The following is a 19,625-nucleotide window of genomic DNA, read 5'->3' on the forward strand; positions in this document are numbered from 1 at the left end:
CATAATGTTCTCTCTTTGTATCTGTTAAACTGCTCTTTAAAAACACAACTCAGAATATTGGGGGAGAAACTGGACAGAATCACACAGCAAATTAATTCTTACCCTGACTGCCTCCATTTGAGTTGCTGCACGTGACAAGCTGTACAGCCGAGGGTTGTGCAAATCTCCTAACGTCATCATTTGTTAGAGATGTGACCCTCAAGTGAGCAAGCGCTCAGTTGTTTACCCATTCCCTTCCTTCGGGTGGATCGGGGCCACTCTGCTAAAAAACAGCAGTCAAAACCTTCCATCTTACATCCACCTGTATTTTGCAGAACATTGATTAAAATAAATTCTTGTAATCATCTGGTCTTAAAATTTGCAGCTGTGCATGGTGATTTCCATGCAAGGATGGAGGGCAAAACCTGCGCTCCAGTTGCAGCATGTTTAACTAGAGATGAAGTCTTAATTTAAAGTGAGATTCTGAAAGCAACGGCAGTGGCAGGACAAATGATTTGTGGAGCTTCTTGAGCACTGAATCATGTACCAAATGGGTATTTTCAACATAACCAGCATCGATCATGGGAAGGAACACTAGATTATTTGTAGGGGAAAAAAGCCCTCCTTCCCCATTAATGAAGTGTTTCTTCTGAAAAACATGGCCAAAATGAGAGGTCATTCAGAGATCTGCAACACTCGGGAAAAGTCAGCATCTGCTCTCTCATGTTCTCAGGTGAAGAGCATGGCAGAGCTGTTGTCCTGCTGGAGACAAATCAGGAAGTGTTTTGCACAGCTCTGGGCTGGCAAAGACAGGGGACAGAGACTCCTTTAAAAAGGCAGTTTGAGAGGCACGGTGTTAGCCTGCAGAAACCAGGCGCAGGCTGATCTGGCACGGACACAGCAGGACCTTACAGACATGACCAATTGTAGCTCTAAGATCTACAGTGGGCCAGCTCGGTGTCTGGACAGCTGATTAGTGGACCAGTAGCTTCACATACTTTTATACTCTAACTGCTTGTTTGCAAGTGTTGACTCAGCAGGGCCCAGGAAAAGCCACCATCAGTGTTCACAGCTGTCCTACATGTTTGACGAAATCATGCCTCAGCTTTTAAAGACTCACAGCTTCACTTGTCTGCTGTGAGGGAAGAAACCCAAAGTTTTATACCCACACCTTTAGATTACTGTACTGACAGCAAGGGCAGCAATCCCTGCTAGAATACATGCCCTAAGACTGGCTCTTCCACTGTTCTGAAAGCTAGCTACCCTGAAAATGAGTGGAGCCAGGATGACTTGAAGCAGTCAGGAATCAGGGATGCTGGTTTTACTCGTCTTAGGGAGCTTCTCTACAGACTCTTTCTTTCTTCAAGGGATACTGTGAAAGGATTACAAGAGTCATTGCATTTGAAGACTGTTTGCAGGAACAATCATGACACCTGGAAGTACGTGGCAATTTGTTTTGCCCAACACCTCCGCGCCTATAGCTGGAGCATGCACAGTCTTCAAAAGCAGAGCACGGAGCCCCCCGCATGGCCTCTCTGACTATGCAGGGTGACCTGTGTTCCCTCCCCAGCTCACATTCAGTCAAAGCTGCCATTCTGGGAAGGATCACAAGCTGTCTGTTTCTAGGACAAGGAAGGTAGAGAGCTGCTTGGCATAAACAACAATTCTGTTGGATGCTCTATTTCATCTAACTGGCCTGAAAGATCCGTCACAGCTCCTACACTTCTCATAGAGGTGTAGATAACAATAACTTCCTCCCTTTCTTCTGTTGTTTTTCACCTTCTCACGTCAGTGCAGTCTACACCTTTAAGCAAGCCCTACCAGACTTCTGCTGGGATTAGATTTTCCTGCACTTCTCCCCGGGGTGGCCAATGACCGGGGGCTGGTTCTCTCCATCACTGACTCAATCCCGCCTCCTGCCAAACTGGGTTCTGCAGCCAAAGGACAGGAACTGTTCAGACAGTCTAACTCCTGGCATCTCTGTGGGAAAGGACACGCAAAATTACAACACACAACAGACCTCTTAGAAACATAAGATGTAAAACTTTGACAGGGGCTCGATGAGGTATCCAGGGCAGTGATGTGTTGAACTTACCGGTGCCCAGCGCTTCGAATTAGAGACTAACAGAGGTTTGAAGGGACTTATGGAGATCACCTGGTCCAGCCCTGCTCTGCAAGTGGGGCCTACCACAGAGTTACACTACACTGCTCAGGTCTTGGGGTCTTCTTCTTAAGGAAAGATAATGGAAAACGTCATGGGAAACAGGAAAGGCCAAGCTCAAGGCAAGTTACAATGATGAAATTTCTACCATATGCATCATCCAGTTTCAAATCCAGGTTAAATGGGAGTGTAGGAACAGCTGTCACCTTGCAACAGCTCCGTTGTCACAGCTCTCTTATGCATTCAACAAGCCACACCTGGCTCCTCCCAGTACAGTCATATTTGTAAGGTTTCTCCATCAAAACAGATTCATTTGTAAACAATTCATCATACATGCTGGAGACCAAAATGTTCTTTGGAGGACCTGCTTGAGTTATTGCTGAAGTTTTTTGTGGTAAGTGATGCACTGGGGGCTGTTTTTAAACATACAGAATTCTCTTTCCATCAGATCTTCATCTATTTTTGCACTGTTTTGGGACATGCTTGGTGTTTTGCAAGAGAAGTGCAATGAAGATCACTTGCATCTAACAAAAGGCAAAGACATGTAAACATACATCAAGGGAAGAAGTACTAACAGTGGCACGTTCTCTGCAGGTTCTGCACGCAATGCTTTCTAGAGAGGTTCACAAGCACTGTTCCTACTGCTCAGCAGCAGGACAAGCAGCATTTTATTCATTGCTCATTGTTACCTTGTATCCTTCTCCCTCAGCTTTTACAAGCCAAAGAACACATTAGAACCTAGTTTCAGACCACCCTGAATTAATCTGAAGCTGTAAAACAGAGACCACTGGGAGAAACAGCATTTAGGTAAGCAAATGGGATTGCCAAAACCATACATTTTTTGTTAGCTAGTAAAGATTAAAATGAGAAACAGCAGTCAGCATTAAAAGAAAGTGCTTTACAACAGCAATAACTCATGCCTTCAACAGTTTTAGACAACTGAAAAAAACATCTATTAACACAACTAATTTTTAGGATGCACCTATAATTACCATAAAATAATTTGCAGGGTCCAATAATCCACCATAAAAATTTATTTTCTTAATTACAAAAAACTTTGCTATGCCCTGGGCAAGATTCTAGATTTGGTTTAGAAGGAAAACTTTGGTATAAAGGCAGAAAATGTTCATTAATTTTGGTATCTGGCATTCAGAGTTTAAAGTCTCCTGTTAAATCAGTACTGCAAGTTGAAATGCGTTTCCTTTTCTCCAGCATAAAGCTTCGTCCAGCACACAGGTTCTGTAGTAACATCACTTCACTTATCTGAACCCAGCTCCCATTCACAGGAAAAACAGATCTGCAGAGCATTTTCCCAGCATTGGAAGGCTGTACTATTTCCCAGTAAGGTTAGAATTAGAAAACCGCAAGTATAACAACATAATTCTCAAGCAAAACCAACTCCATTTAAAAATGAATCTTGAGATACTTATAGCACTGTAACGCAGGAATACACCATCTGATTCACGTGGTACAGACATGGCTCGTTGCTTTTCGTTCCCTGTCCACAAAATAGAATCAATGCTAACCTGCAGCATTTTTGAAACATCACACTTGACTGGCAAGGCTTTGTCTTTCTGAATTTTAGAAAGCACTGAGATTTCTTGTCTCTGAATCAACTGTAAGTGAACTGCTGCTGTTCCCCCATCCCAGCCCCGTAAGGGTAAAAGATTTTTGGTCACTCCAGCTTAACCATCGTTAACAATCAGGTTTTCTTTTCAGAAAGAAAACCATACTTTTTGACAGCAGCCCTTTTTAGACATGTAGAAAATGACTCGTTATTATCGGTTCACCAAAGGGTCAATCCTTTAAACAACCGCACACATCTTACAAACATTTCCACAGAAAAGCACATCCATTTGTTATTGTAGCACACTGGCATTCACGTAATGTTCATTGTCTCCATGACCTCGAATCTCATCAAGCGTTCAAGTCTCCCCCAGGAGCAAGTGCTGGACAGTCAGGCTAATGGAGAACTTAAAAGCCCTATTAAGAAAAGCCAGAATTAGTGAGGACAAGAACTTCCCTCATCTGCTTTGCTGCCAGGCTGCTAGAATCCCCATTGGCTTTCAGTCTCATCCCATCTTTTCTAGTTAGCAACTCCTTTCACAAAAAATAAAAAAAAAAATCCATTCAGAGGCTTTTTGCCCACCTTTCTGGCTTCATGTCTTCTTACTGCTCAGTTTCTGTCTGTGCAGGTGAGTTTCAATCTCTTGCCTGAATACAAGCATCCCCAGCTGGCCGTGAGAAGCCTCGTTCATGGCCTTGGACTGCATGCACATTTTGTACTGCTCTGCGGTCAGCTCGTCCACACATCGCTTTTCGTGCCAGAGATGGAAGAGCCCCCTGACGGGCGTTCTGATCACAATGAGGTTGCTGTGAAGGTATTTGCGGTACAGGTGCACATCTTCACCACCCCAGCCTTTAATATCCAGGTCAAAGCCACCTGACACAAAGAAAACCCAGAATAACAACTACAAATGCATACCTTCCACTACTCAACGTGATGCTATTCGTTGCACTACAGCTGTTCTCTAGTTCCAGTCAGCCCTTTAAAACAGCCAACAACAAAGCGTTCAAATTCCTCAACCTCAAATCTTTAGCACCAGCCAAAACTGATTTATTTGTACTAAAAAAGTGCTTAGATTTTGGTAATCTCTATGGCACCTGGGAGCAGTCTGAGCATCTAGCCAGATCACTGCTGCAAAGCAGAGACACAGCCACACTGGCCTGGGAAAGGGAAGCTGATCACAATCTTCTAAGCTTCAGTAAAACAGCAGATGTATTTGAGTATATTTTTCTTACCTATGTTGATAAAATCAGATCGGTACTGGCAAGTCATCCCAAAACCGAAGTCTCTCCAAAATCCTGTTTCTTTTTTAATAATCTGCATGGGAGAAAAGGAATGTTTATATGGGAGCGGAAATGCTTTCAGCATGAACAGCAGAGAAACAAGTCGCTGAACATGGTCAGAAATAGGAGCAACTGCCCATTTATTATACATCATGTAATGTTTTTGTTGATCCTAAAGCACCTACCTGCTTTTGTAGATATTTCATAGCATGTTTTTGTCAGGAAAAGTAGCCATGTCATTAGCTGTCATGGATAAACCCCCCTGATTAAGAATGATCAGGTTTCACTCCACTGCTGCTGTTGTAGCCCAAGTGGAGAAATATCCCACCGCTCTCTGGAGTTTGCTTCTTTGGAGGTAAATCATCCTCCAAAATCATTAAGTTTTTGCACGATTCAAATCAGATATAAGAAACATATTGGTAAATCAGGAAGCCAGACTCTGCAGTACAGCAGATGGTGACATCTGGATTGCGGACTGCAAGAGCTCTGGAAGAAAACAGATGTTCTAATCTGACTGCACAAACGACAAGTTTTTGATTACCTTAACTTTGACAAAAATTTGGAAAGTGGTAAGAATATTTTTCATTACAGAACTGTTGTAATCCAGCTAAAACTGGAGTCCAAAAACATTAGGTGGTGAATATATAACCTATAAAAGCCTTTGTCAGAATGAAGGCGTGGTCTACACTGTCGAGGTGCACTGTGAAAATATAGTGTATTATAGAAAGAAAATCAGAGCCATGAGAGGCCACGCATATCATTTTCAAAAGCAAATATAAACATATACATCACCACGGCCATAGTTCATGTGTGTGAGTGACCTAATCCCATATGGTGAGACATCCAAGAGTTTCAAGAGACTGGACAGGTATTTAAATCCCTTTAAGGATGTCAGCTATACTTCATGCTCTTGAAGGGGTGGTTACAAACCTACCCTTAAGCAGCTATTTTTGAAAATTTTGGCTTCACTTGCAATAATGTTAGAGGAGATGATGAGGCAGGATTTCCATTTCTGGATTTACAAATCCAAGCATTTCCTTTACCAAAAAATCCTCTTCCAAAACAGTCTCTCCTGGTTTCTTATTCATGCCTCTCTCTTTTTGTTCCTTGTCATTTTAGCAATCATTTTTTTTATTATTATTATTTTTATTTTACTGCTCCTGTTGCTCTCTTTCTTTTCTCATTTCTTCTCTCCTTGAAAAATCCAAGCCACTGCAGAAGCCAATTAGAAGGAAACAAGATTGTATCTGTCAGGTCTGCACCATGACAAGGAATCTCCGTAACGATGCCCTTACAGCAAGCTACTCTTTTGCATTAGCATTATTATCTCCCATTAGTGCAAGTGGCTGCTTCACAAATCAATTTCTTTCAAACATTTCTGAAGGATTTTTTTTTCTTGGCAGCCCAAATACTGGGATAGAGATCTAACTGTCTTGTTTTAATGGCAGGGACCTGACCTCATGCCCAGCAACTAATATGGGCTGAAAATATAAAAATCTACATAAACATGAGATTGGCAGTACTTCCTGAAATCAAGAAGCCTTTCTGAAATAAGCATCACATTTTAAGATTCAAGTATTAGCTATAAATATTTACACAGCCCTGACTATGCAGTTTGTGGAATGTATGCTAGTTCGTGAGCCGAGCAGTATTTCCTTTCTGAGCACAGTGCTTGCAAGCCTGAGGACCTCTGACGGGATCTCATCAGACAGAAGAGCTAATGCGAATTCTATGGTATTGCCAGAACAGGTTTCCCTCTGAGACAAAACCAATGAGAAGAATTTTCCAGACACTGCAATAACACAAAAAAATAAATTTTAAGTGTGATGGCTTAAAAACAATTGCATGAATGAGAAAGTATTTTTTAATCCCTGGGTGCTACACAGTCTTGATCTTTAACAACTTTTTCCCTACATCAGTAGTCTAGAGCATGCTATATTTTAGAAGAAAGAAAAGATTGTCTGGCTACCTGTTGTGTAACACAGGGAGCAGTAGCCCCCCCCAAAAAAAAAACTTTAAAAATATTTGGGGTGTAGTTTTCAAACTCATACTTCATTTTTCTAGATGGATTGCATGAGGTGGCTGTAGCAATGCCAGAAGATTGGACTCGGCCCCCTAGTGACTTTTTTTTTTTTCAGTTGTGACTGTTGCTGGGCTCTCAACAGCCCCAAACTCTTGACTCTCAAACAGTGACAGTGTCCAGTCTGGGACATGACAAGCCCTGACAGATGCAGTGCCTGGCAAGCACCAGCTTTTGATCATGCAAGGAAAGGAAATATTCAGTGCAAAGAGGAAATGAAAGCAACATCAGGGACTTTCATCCTAAAAAAAAAAAAAGCATGCCATGGAGGAGTTGTTTATTAATTAGAAAATCCCTTCTGACAGAGGAGCAGAGTTTAAATTCTCAGGTTCTATGTATAAAATCTCAAACAAGGGTTAAAATAATTGGTACCGATATATTTCCCTGGGAAACAACTGCAGAACTCACAGTGAGATGACTGCTGCAGTTAATTTCGTCTACATAGTACATGTCTTGTGCACCTCACTGTGCAGAAAGAACAGGGAAATGCTACCCAATAGCACATGCACTTTTTAAAAAATGAAAGCTTTGTCCAAATAAAAACAGGCATTCAGAAGAACATATACTTACTAGCTGCTGTTCTAAAGATGGGATGGAATCCTGGTGGCCATAAATTATACTGGGGTTATACTGGCTGAAGAGAACAGGATAAAACACTTTCTTTCCTGGAAATGACAGTAAGTTATTTTTTTAAAAAGCTGCATAAAACACATTTCATGCTCCTCCAAGATGCTTTCCAAAAACCAGACCAAGTGATACAAGTTTTCAACTGAGCCTATGTTCTTTGCATGAGAATGAGAGGATAAAACCAACACAAAGATCCGGTTCCAGAAAGCAGAGATACTGAAGGGAAGGAATTCACTCACAGTGGGTACAGGGGTGTTGTAACCTTTTGAAAGCCAAGAAGCAATGGAATTTTTATACATGTCTTAATTAGTTCTCTAAGTTTCAAGAATGATTTACAGCAGCTTCATTACCAATTCAAATGTTAGAATACTCTGGTGAGGCTGTTATGCAATATCTAAAAACCTGCTGAAAGGCTCTGTACTTAATGAGCAGCGGTACCTGGCTGTGTGTTCAATCTACAAGAGTTCAGGAATTCAGCTGTGAAGTATATGTCCACGTCGCAAAAAAAAAGAACAACGTTACTTCCTTTCCAGACTCGAGCTCCAATGTCTAATCCTTTGCCCCTGGAAAATTCTTCATTCAGCTGGATAAAGGTGAAGTTCTTGAAGTTGGCTGACCTAGGAAAAAGAAAACAGTCAGCAACTTACATTCTCCTTTCAGCTTCTAATACAAGTGGGGGTGGGAACCCAATATGAAAAAACTTACCTAGAAATCTACAGTATTGGGGTTTTCAGAGCGGTTTAGGGGAAGAGATGACCTCTTAAAGTCCTGAGGAGATTTCCACTATGTCTACATCCAGAGTTTGACTCCCTTACTACTACGCTAGTATTCCTGTCAGAGACCTTCCTTGGGCAGATCTCACAAAAATCCCAACAAGGCTTAGATAGACAAAAAATATTGCCAGCAGGCAGATATAAAATACCTGTGGTCATATTACTGTGTCTATATAAGGATCTTCTTCCAGCGTGGAGATTATAACTAAGGGCTACAAAAGATCTAGCCAAGATCTTCTGGTTAGATGGCCAAAACCATCTAGGTCCTGGGTGCTCTACTGAAATTGTCTGCACCTGACTCTGGGAGTCAGACTTCAGTCCTAACAGTTAAAGAGACACCTTCAAAAGCAGTAAGAAAGTTTGGGCCTGAGCACTGTTACCAGTTTGAAAGCAAAGCTGCACTGAGGTAAACTCAGTAAAATCTGCTTTGTGGCCCTAGAGACCAGTACCATGAAACTGCAAATCTGGGACTGTCAGGATAATGCTGCTTTTATCTGATAGAAGCAAAAGAATGTTTTCTCCAATGCAGTCAAGGACATTTTGGCGCAGCTACAAATTTGGGCAGCTAATTAGCCTCCAATTCACGGTACGAACGCTGTGTTTGAACAGTACATCAGCCATTCAGATACTTACTTAGAGGTATTTTCAAGTATAGATTTGACTTCATTCATTTGTTCTTTTCCGAAGTAAACTACAGTGAGGTGAATTCTCCCATCCTGCTGAATGCCCATTTCCCTAGAAAACAGAGACAGATTTACGACTTGTCCTGCAAGTTAGCTTTCTTCAGCAACCAGCACCAGCTGAAGGCAGAGTAGGGTGGATCTTGGAAGGCGTTCCTGAGGGCATGACTCACTGATGAGGGTCTCTGTCCTGACAAAAGGGCTCACTGCCTGTCAGAAGGGACCCCGGACTATATTTGAGGCACATTTATCATCCACTCTCTCAGCGGTGTTTGCTATAATAATAGGACACTGCTCAAACAGCCCATTCAGCCGCAAGAACGATCAGGCAGGCATTGAATGTATCACTTCAGAGAATATGAAAAGAATGAGAAGAGGGTTTTTAACAAGCTATATGACCTCTACCTCTTAACCTTGTTTTTATAACAGATATTTCCAAGTTCAGAGCTTTGGCATTTTGTTAAGGAACATTTCCTAAGATCTAATATCAACTGGAGATCAAACCAACAGCCTAAGGGTACAACCGATCTGACCCAGCAATAGACATCATGCCTCACTTGCACAATGTTTAGTCAGCAAGATTTCTCCTATCATCAGCAGAGAGATCAGCATGACCAGAGGGTGATTTTTCCCATCCCAAAAAAGCATTTATCAGATGGCTAATTTAGACAAGGAGCCTATTTATAGATGGCTGTAATTAGCAAAACAAATCCCATTGCAAGAGTCAGTATCTGTTGCTAAGACAGTCTTTTCTGGGCAGCTATGTAAAACTATATCTCAATTAAGTTTTCCCTCCAAACAGCACCTCTATGCTGAAAAAGAAAAGGAGTTTAAAACTAGCTATCCTGAATTTCAAATACATGTCTTTCTGCCTCTTATTGCCTTAATCTCTTTCTCAAACAGGGCCTGGCAAAGTGTCTGGGAGCACTAAATTCCTTTTTTTTTCCACTTGCAGTGTTCCTCTGCTACTAACGGCACGATATCCTCACAAGTGCCACATAATAGCGTGTGCCCCAACAAACCAGATTTAGACACCTAAGCCAGGTACATGCAAATCAGAAACCCTGATGACTGAAATACAATTGCTTTTACTGCTAAACAGCGCATTAAGATGCCTTTCAGTCTCTGTAATCTCAAAAATGATTTCTTAATGGCACAGTGAGATGTTATGTAAAAGTAGCATAACTTTTACCGAGGGAGGCCTTGATAATTCCTGAAATTGCATCTTACTTTGCAAGTAAGATAAGCAAGATAAAGCAGAGGCAGCGCTGGAACGGAGACCCACCTGAAATTCTGCATGAATTGCCGAAATTTGCTAGCTCTCTTGGCCAAGGGCACGATGACATTAATAAGTGTGTCAGCCATATTGAGATTTTCGTTTTTGACTTTCATTACAGGACCAAATGGCCGAAATAGAACAATCTTCTTGAACTGATGTTTCGTGTCTCCTTTGAAAGTCAGCTCATACAACGTGCCTTTGTCTTTTTCTGTGCGGTAGATCCCTGCGTGAAGACAAAAGAGAAGTTTTTGAATTAAAGACAGGCTCTGGGGTAGGGGGAGAAAGGATGCAGTCTTAATGTGCTATACCTCAGCTGAAAAAGCAGCAGAGGCACGAGACATTTACTATTAAATCAGTGTGCAATTTGCTGTCGTTTGGAGGAGGCGGTCACTCTGGCAGCAACACAGCCTGGGCTGCAGGACTCATTCGGTATTCTGACGAGCACGCTCCTAGCCTTGGCTGAGTTACAAACCCCTGAAGGTTACCATTTGCTCACACACAGCATAACCCATCAGACATACTGTCCTTAGCTTTCAGACTGATCCAACGGCACGCTGCAGGCATGTAGCCTCCACCTCAGCACACGGCACGCATGGTAATGGCGATGCAGATATTGCAAAAGGCAACCTGCCTCTCTGCAGCGTGAGCAACTAAGCCATCTCTCAGAAAAACGATTTCCTGATCAACACATTAATTTCCTCATTTCTGGGAGGTGCTCTGCACCTTCTGCTCAAAGAAACTCCAGATGTGGCTAAGCTGCTTCATCAGAGCTGGTGCTAAGGTAAGGGAAGTCCACAGACACGTTTCTGGACAGGATTTCCTATACTAGGTGGTCAGTACTTTTGGATGTATTTATTTCCTAGATAGAATGAGCTTTTAACACATTCCATGGCTGAAATTAGCCCCACGCTGACAGCTGGCATGAACTGTAAAAGTAATGGTCACGTCCTACTGAAATACTATTCTGATGCTGACTTGCGGAAAATGGACTCCATAGTCAGTAAGATTGTAAAGTAGGTATGTTTATTCAGAGCTGGGCAGCACGGGGGGTAGTCCCACCAAAATCGTGCGCACCTGACGCGGCAATTTGCCTTGGTTATATGCAGCAAAGACTTACATATGCATGAAGTTTCACAATGTGCCTATACATATTCATGACCTGTCCCCACTTCATATTAAAATTAGTTCAAGAAGTCATTTCCATAAGCTCCTCCCATCTGCGCTTGCGCAGTGTCTCCTGGTGGTGGTCGTCGGGGGTCGTGGGGATGAAGGTTGATGACTCTTCCTCGTCACCGCTAGTTGACCTCTTGTCTTTGCGCAGACTCAGTTGCTCCTTGGCTCTTGCCCATCCGCAGGACCAGTTTCTGCCAGTTTCTGAAGATAGGCTCACACTCTTATTAAGAGACTGACCTTGGTAAGGGGCCCAAGGCTTCTTGCTTTAGTTAATTTGCACAATGCACAACAGTTAGCAAAGACACCAAGTAGCATCCTAGTTTAATGCTGTCAGCGCTCTATCTCTGCTTGATAAGATTCTCCTAACTCCCTCTCTCAATACTTTAAACACAATGTAGTTGGCAAAAAGGCTAGAGATTTTATCTGATCAACATGACGGTTCAAGGCCTGCAGTGCATACAGCTTTTTCTGAGATCCACTAGGTTTAAGAAGGAAAAATGAAATGCTAGCTCTAAGTAGTTACACCTGCTGTAAAAATACTCACAGCTTCATCAGCGGAATAGTGTAATAGCATTGCTTTCCATCTCTTCAGAAATTCAAGAGTCAAGGAAAACATACCTGGAAAAAAATGCCTCAGCTTGATTTTTTTTTCCTTCTCACCTGGTTATGAAGAACAGCTTAACCAAAACAACAGCTTTTTTTTTCTTTCATCTTAGTTATTCCTTGATGTATAACATTCCTGTGCATCTGACCTGTAGATCATTGGCTCTGCAAAAATTTCTTGTGGCAGTCAAGGTCAAAGTCTCCTGTGAATGGCCAAGTGATACAAGCTCTTCATCTTGCATTGTAGGTCTTACATTGGTGTCCCCAGACCATCCAACAGATTCATGAGGTGTGGTTTTATCTAGCACGAGTTCTGTGGACTGCCTCATCTTCACTACCATTGTCTAAGTGTTTATTCTTAAGTGAGGACTTCAGCTGGTTAGTATTATATGCAGAAAAATTATGTTATTCCCTGTGTTTTACTTTTAAAAGAAGCTTATTCAAGAAATCCTCCATTCCTCAAGCATAGCAGACGAATGCAATGAGAAAGCAGATCCATCATTATTTTGCTGCCAATCTTGTAAAACTGTGCCCTTGATTCCCCCTAGCTTTTTCTATACAGTCTGCCCAAGGTACAGACCATAAACTACATCTGTTACTGAACTTGAACCTGCACTAGAGATCATCTGAATGGTGACCAAACAGTCTGTGCATTTCCTCCTCCTGGTGGTCAGAGAATGGAAACTGGGGCTTTCAATTCAGCTCTCTCGCTTATTCTGACAGAAAGCTTGCTGCCAATCTGAGTGTATGGCTGGGTGCACTCATTTACAGTTTTTGAACATAGGTCTTGCCAAAGAAGTTTGTGTTGTGGCAGGGTAACATAGCCTTTTGACTAAAAGCTATTAAGCTAAACAAACAAAAAAATAAATTAAATTTGCATTTTCTCCAGAGAGAAATGGATAGGAATGTTTTACGTTTGACATAGTGAATTAATATTTGTCATAACAGCAAAGATCCAAATTAAGTTATCCAACTTAATATCTACCAGGCAACATCTAAAACTCTTTTCTACATCCTCTCCTATTCCAGCCAAGAAACAATAACCCCATAAGCACCTCTTCCCCAGAGATATATACTGTATTAGAGGAACGAGGTGAGCTTTGCCAAATAAACAAGAGGCAGCTTAAAGCAGACTGCATGCGGCGACCCAAGGGTCACCTCCTAGTACTATACAAACATCAGCAGGGGCTTCTTCCAACACCTCAGTTCTGTTCTGGTTGAAGATTTCTAGTACTGCTGAAGAGAAGCAACCTAGGTGAAGGCAAGGCTTCTTTGTGCAAGGTGGTAATCCAGGAATTTATAATCCTAACATTTTATCTTAAAGAGAACCGTATGCGAGTTTAATGCACGTAATTAAACACAGCTATTCTCAGTTCACATTTACACCGCTTGTTTTCCTTTCTTACAGGATAAGCACCTAAACTGACAGAAAGTTATGCATCTTTTTTAGAAACAGGGAACAAAATGCTTTGCCCAAGGTCAGACAGCAAGCCCTGGAAACGAGCCTGAATGTCTTGAGTCACTGTGGAGACTCACCCAGCAGAACATCCTGCTTTTCACAAGATTTTTTTCCATTTCCGAAGGCACGGCTTCACTTATGCCATTGGGAATTTTTACATCACTCAAAGATGCAAACAGTTTCAAGTTTAAGAAATAAACTATAAGGAGGGGAAGAAAAAGGCTCCGAAAACAAAACAAAAAAAAAACCCTTTCCTGAAAACGTTGTTCCTGAAAATAGAGTACTTTGGAAAGGCTAGATGTTCACTATGGGCAAAAGAAGGTTAATCAATCAATCACCTCTTGCTTCCATTACAGCAGCTGTGTTTCAGGATTTGCACTGCTCCTTTCAGAGGCAAGAAAAAAAGCCTGTGGAAACCCAATATAAAAAGGTAAGTGACCAGAAGCCCTGGGTCAGCAGAGACTAGCCCTAACATGAAGCAAAAGGACAAGTGAGAGCAAAAAAAGAGACTTGGGCTGAAGGACTGACTAAAGAGCAGTAAATGTAAAGTCTTTGGAACAGCAATTCCTAGGGCACTCTGAAGAAATGGAAATACCCAATCTCTACTCATCATGGCAGGCAAACAAGCTTCAGAGACCTATATGGAAGTGAGAGCTAGCACACAGTCATGCAATCTTATCAAAATGCTGTTCAGTGAATGCCAATTTCAGCCTCAGTTCCACAGACCATAGGTTTCATGGTCTTCCACTGCCAATAGAAACAGTCCCTGGAACGGTGCTCACTGCTGATATTCTGCTGGATGCCGTAGGAACCACTTTTAGGATTTATCAGTATTCATTGTTGCCTTTATAATTCAATACTACAGTGGTCTTCCCTCTCCAGAGAGAGAAATACAGCATCATATCCTTCAGGGAAGAGCATCTTCCTTTCTCCCTGTCTTCTTCCTGGGAGAAACTACCTCAGGTAGCCCATCCCCAGTACCTGACAATTTGAGAAGGTGAAGCCACTCCTCTTCATTTGTCTCAGACCTCATTTAGCATTCCGATCGCTAGCCTGCCACACACTTCAGGTAGAAAACTTATGATGCAGCATATTTGACAGTGCTGTGACAGGGCATTTCTGAAGCAACGCACAGATTTTTTTTTTTTTTTTTTTTATCGGAACTGTTCCTATTGTGAAAGAGTATCCTCCGACAGTGATTACATTCACTTTTGTAACACTGCTCAGGCTTTTCAGAGTCTTCAAATTATTACCTCCGTCTTTGAGAAAATGAATGACTTCCAAATCTATAACAGCTCTGCTGCAATTATATAAATTAATGATCAGACCTGCTATTCTGCCCACGGAGCAATTGGCTTTCTACTGGAAACAGAACAATCCTTTGCCTGTTTAGGATCTTTTCCACGTTGTTTCTTAGTAACTCCTTGTGGCAGAAAACCTGTGAACGTGGTGTAGAAGTGGGAGGAACGAGGTGGCTGAAGGGAGGTTCAGAGCAGCTGAACAGCCCAAGTGCCTCTGTGAACAGCAAAGTGGAGCAGAGCAGCAGCCAGATGGATGTGGTTCAGGCTCCAGGGAGAAGGTGTGGTTCTCTTGGTTTTAAGTGAGAAAAAATGGAAAATTCCACCACGTGTCAGCTATTACTCCTGGAAGGAGAACTGTCTGAGAAGCCTAGCCAAATTTCACGTAACTGCAGATCTGCTGAGAAGGAGTTTAGCTCTGATGTAAGGTAGTAAGGTCACAGTCTAATTCCCACACACAAGTAGTTTTATCTATAAACTGCAGAGGATACGCTTATTTTTAGGGATCACAGCCACAGAGACAAAATATTTCTCCTTAAATGTAAGAATTTGAAGAATACTGAAGTACTCTGCAAAGAGTAAAGGTACAAAATGGAGAAAATAAAAAGAGATACAGACCCTAATGAAGTTTATTGCAGCACACCATCACTCTGCCTATTGGTACATGTTAGCAATGAACTAGCACTGAAAAAGTGATGGCAGGCACCAGGTGCCAGCCACAAGAATAAAGAAATCCACACAAGAGTCTCAAGCAAACACGGTTTACTTGCATCATTTGATATGCCAGTAATAGTCAGGATCAGCAGCACACTTGAGCAAAGAGGACTAAAGCAGGTGTCAAAGGCTTTGCTGAACTGGATAGAAACAAAGAAGTCTCACATCAACAGCAGCAGTTCAGGTTTTGAATCCATCCCTGACCATGATTACCTGATTTTTGTGTCATCCCTCCACCTGCCCAACCTGAAGACAAAAGCAGGAACCCCACCTTTAACATAAGGGACGCATGCAGCTCACGTGTGCTGTTGTTTCTAGAGCATCTGGATGATAAAAAGAGGGTTAAGTGTTATTACTTCCAATGCAGAACTGGGTCACGTCCCCCAGAAAGCTCCAGCTACGCGGGGAAGCTCTAGAAAATGGAAACAGCTGGCTCTGCTGGCTGGGTAACACCACTCATGGTTGCTGTGTTGCTCAACTGGTGCGAAGCAGCCAGAAGCTGCCAGGAAATCCAGCCTATTACTAACTTGTTACACAGGGGTTGTCTCCAAAGCAAGTTTTGAGTCCAACTGATACGTGAAATGCAGAATTGGAACCCCTCTCTCTTCTCCTCATGATACACAGCGCAATGGATTTGTTTTGTGCTTTGATCTGCAGTTTTTGCTGTTCTTGGAGAATGGAGGATGTGGGAAAGACTGCCAAGAGGTGACAAACTTCCAAAGCAACTCTGCAGGGAGATCTTCTGCCAAATCAGCTCTTTGTGTCCAGATTGAATGCGTGGATCCCTACATTTGCAAACAAATCAGTCTGCACAGCTGAGTAAGAATGAGGATTTGTTACCTTTCATTTACAGAGGCACCTGCCTTGCAGGGAAGGACACAAGGAAGGTTTCTTGAGCTCACACCGAGTTGCAGGCGAGGCTCCCTCCTTCTGAATTCGCTCATTACTGAATGTGAAAGTCAACGAGGCAATTAGTGCATGAAAACAAACCACAGAGCCAGCACTGCAGAGCTGCAGCATGCATCCCTTCCAAACGCCTGCCTGCACACCAGTTTCTGCCTTGTTCCTCAAGGACAGCACTGGTAAGCAGGCAAAGCCCCTGGGTTGTGTGTGCATAAAGGCAGGCTCTAAGAGAAAGGTAACTTCAGTGGAATATTGAGCAATGTACAGCAAGAAATGTCTCCTCCTTTCTCCTCAGCCTCTCCCTGTGAAGCAACTGGTGCCAAACACTCATACGTGCTTGTTCAGATCCTCAGAGCATGACGACAGCTCCCATAATAAACAGTGGCAACATTTTGAAATGATAAACTGAGCAAGCAGCAGGAAGCAGACTAGAAGCAAGTAGCCCCGTGCTGCACTCAACTGCTAACAGACAGGAGAACTTGCCAGTTCTCCGCCCATGCCCTTGTCCCATCTCTGAGCAAGAAGAATTTGGCTGGCATGGAAGAAATGCTGAGACCAGAAGAGAGCCAGGACCTGCCTCAGCAGGGCCTCCAGTCGTGCAGCTCGTGCCCAGGCTGTGGGAGGCACCTGCCCACCTGCAGGTGTGACCTGGCACGGCCTCAGGAATCTGCTCCTCTGCGCACTACGGTCACCAGAGAAACACGCAGAGCAGCCGGGAACAACTGGCTACTGCACAACAGCAAGAGTTTGGTCATCACATGGAGGATGCATCTTGCTCTGTTCATTAAAGCTAGGTGAAGAGAACAATTAACAGCAAAATTGATAGTCATTTGGGATAAGCATAGGGGCTTGTGTTCAGCACAAAGCAGCCATTCCATAAAAGGTGGGCGTCTTACCTACAAGCCCTCCGAGTCTGCAGCAAGATCATCTCAGGATCAGGAAGGCAAGTTTCTCCTCCTCTGTCAAACTCAGCTAGCTCAGCTGTGGATTAAATCTCTCTCACAGACAACATTACTGAACAACAAACAGGGAACGTAACAGTTCCCGTGAAGTGAAACTAGGACGGCCATATTACAAGACAAGATGTAAGCTTCCTTAGTCGCTAAGAAACAGTCGTGAGCCCTTGGAAACAAGATCTGTGAAATCTTGTCCTATATGTTTCTGCTGCACACATCCCTGTCCTTTTAACTCAGAGCTCAGACTTCACAGCTGCCGGAATACATCTGGTGCCTCTGGCTAGGAAAAAGCACCTGGCTGGAAACAAGTAGGCATTTCAGACAGAGGGACAGAAGGCAGGATGTAAAAACTGGTTGTTGTTAGAAGTGGCACTTTAAAAATCCACGCTGACTGCCTCAGTATCGTATGTACGAGTGAAGACAAGTGTCTGTTTAACTCCTTGCAGAACTCAAAGGCTTCTGAGCCACGTGCAGGACTCCCCCCTCTCAATTACTTCACTGCTGAATGGGTAAGCCACGTGTCACCTCATGTAAGAATCCAAGGGCTCAGTTTAGAATCCACCCCCAGTATGGGAGATTTCTTTTAAAGGTTAAGGTTTCCATACCCTTTTGAGGCTACAGGTAGTATCAGCTGAGTTCCTGAGCTCCTCAGCTGCCGCCCTCAGAACCTGTCTCACCACGGCCCCGTTGCCTCGGGTGGAACTGTGCAGGTGGAGTGAGGGCAACACCGGAGTTTGGGTTTGAACTGGAAGTGCCAACTTTAACACTGGTGACAGAGGTGGGATTACAGCCCGTGATTTATTCCTTGCTTTGTCAGCTCTGAAGTGACCGTGACTAGAGAACCCAAAGCACGCGTTGGTGGTCACTACGAGAAACTGACAGGCTCTGTTGTCCCCAAGTCCAGCTCCCCAGAAAAGCTGGCACTCTGCAGCTGTGCCCAAGGCAGCCTCGCTGGCTCACAGCACTAACGCTGTCTCAGACGTGTGCTGCCACACCGCACCCCCTCAGCAGCACCACACACGCGGACTCCAACCCGCTGCCTGCACACAAACCTTCGATGAAGTCCGAGGCTGTGTACACGCGGCGCTTTGCATTGCTGTCTCCCTCTGGATTGTTCAGATTCCCAACAGCTAACTCGATCACCTCCACCAGCTCATCTCGCTTATCCTTCCTCACGGGCTTCTCTTCTGGGTGGCGCGTCAGCCCCGTCTCCAGCTGGTACACCTTCTGCAGGGTAAAGCTCTCAAAGGGCACGGCCGCGTACTCCGTGGACAGCTTAACGCCGCTGTGCACCTCTGCTCTGTCTATTTGGGAACGGAGGAAAGCCAGCAGGTTAGCCTGGGCCTTCTCTGGGTTACCGGGATCAAGCCGAACATCCAAGGGGTCTGGGAACTGGTCCTGCACGTTCTTAAGCTGTTCGCTCCTGCCCTGGAGCTCAGCCTTCAGCTGGGCAATTTGTTTCTTCAAGCTGACAATGTAATTGCGGTGCTGCTCTTCTCGCTCCTGCAGAATAGCTTCGTACCCCTCCTTCGCAGTCGGACTGTGCACCCTGGGCAAGGCAAGCTGCTCGTTGTCACCCCTGGGTGTGCAAGCCAACATGTAAACGATAGACACGGAGCAACAGGCCACCACCAGCAGGCCTACGAGTCGGGGCAGAAATATAATAAACCCTCGTCGGAGCATCATTTCTCAAAAAGCAGAGTCTAAGCCGAGAGGTGCAACAGTTCTTACATCCATGCAGCGCCACAGAGGCCCCTGGATTTGGAGTACTCTTCCACAGATGCATGTATGGACAGGAACTGGCTTGTCAGCTCTCTTAAAATGGATGCTCTGCCCGCATTTTGGGCTCTCTCTGGTGTTTACCTAGCAGGACCAGAAGACAAGCTGCAGAGCAGGCAGGACACCTCCTGATCCTCATGGTAACACCTGCACTGCTGCAACGTGCTCAGCTGGTGTCTGATGGAGCCTGAGGACCTGAAAGACAAATGACAAGGACAGTTGTTCAGGCACATTAGAATTTGGTCAGTCAGTCTGCACTGTCAAGAGCATCCTACGAATTTACTGTCATTTCTCAACTGCTCTGGTGGATC

At 43.7% G+C, this 19,625-nt stretch overlaps 1 protein-coding gene across 9 annotated transcripts in view; it reads right to left on the reverse strand.

Moving 5' to 3' along the window:
- Window positions 1-3,162: 3,162 nt before the first annotated feature.
- The window catches only part of CSGALNACT1 (chondroitin sulfate N-acetylgalactosaminyltransferase 1), a 51,290-nt gene continuing 34,827 nt past the window's right edge, over window positions 3,163-19,625 (reverse strand). For 8 of the 9 annotated variants that reach the window (XM_040555484.1, XM_040555481.1, XM_040555483.1 and 5 more), the window contains 7 exons: window positions 18,588-19,509; window positions 10,436-10,652; window positions 9,104-9,205; window positions 8,136-8,314; window positions 7,641-7,735; window positions 4,943-5,024; window positions 3,163-4,583 (listed from right to left, as the gene is read on the reverse strand). In XM_040555484.1, coding sequence (XP_040411418.1) covers window positions 4,300-4,583; window positions 4,943-5,024; window positions 7,641-7,735; window positions 8,136-8,314; window positions 9,104-9,205; window positions 10,436-10,652; window positions 18,588-19,221 — 1,593 coding nt within the window. In that variant the 5' untranslated portion in view covers window positions 19,222-19,509 and the 3' untranslated portion in view covers window positions 3,163-4,299. The remainder of the gene's footprint in view (window positions 4,584-4,942; window positions 5,025-7,640; window positions 7,736-8,135; window positions 8,315-9,103; window positions 9,206-10,435; window positions 10,653-18,587; window positions 19,510-19,625) is intronic. The other variant, XM_040555486.1, reaches the window with a different exon arrangement.

Source organism: Cygnus olor, chromosome 4 (assembly GCF_009769625.2).
Source record: "Cygnus olor isolate bCygOlo1 chromosome 4, bCygOlo1.pri.v2, whole genome shotgun sequence".
Taxonomy (NCBI): domain Eukaryota; kingdom Metazoa; phylum Chordata; class Aves; order Anseriformes; family Anatidae; genus Cygnus; species Cygnus olor.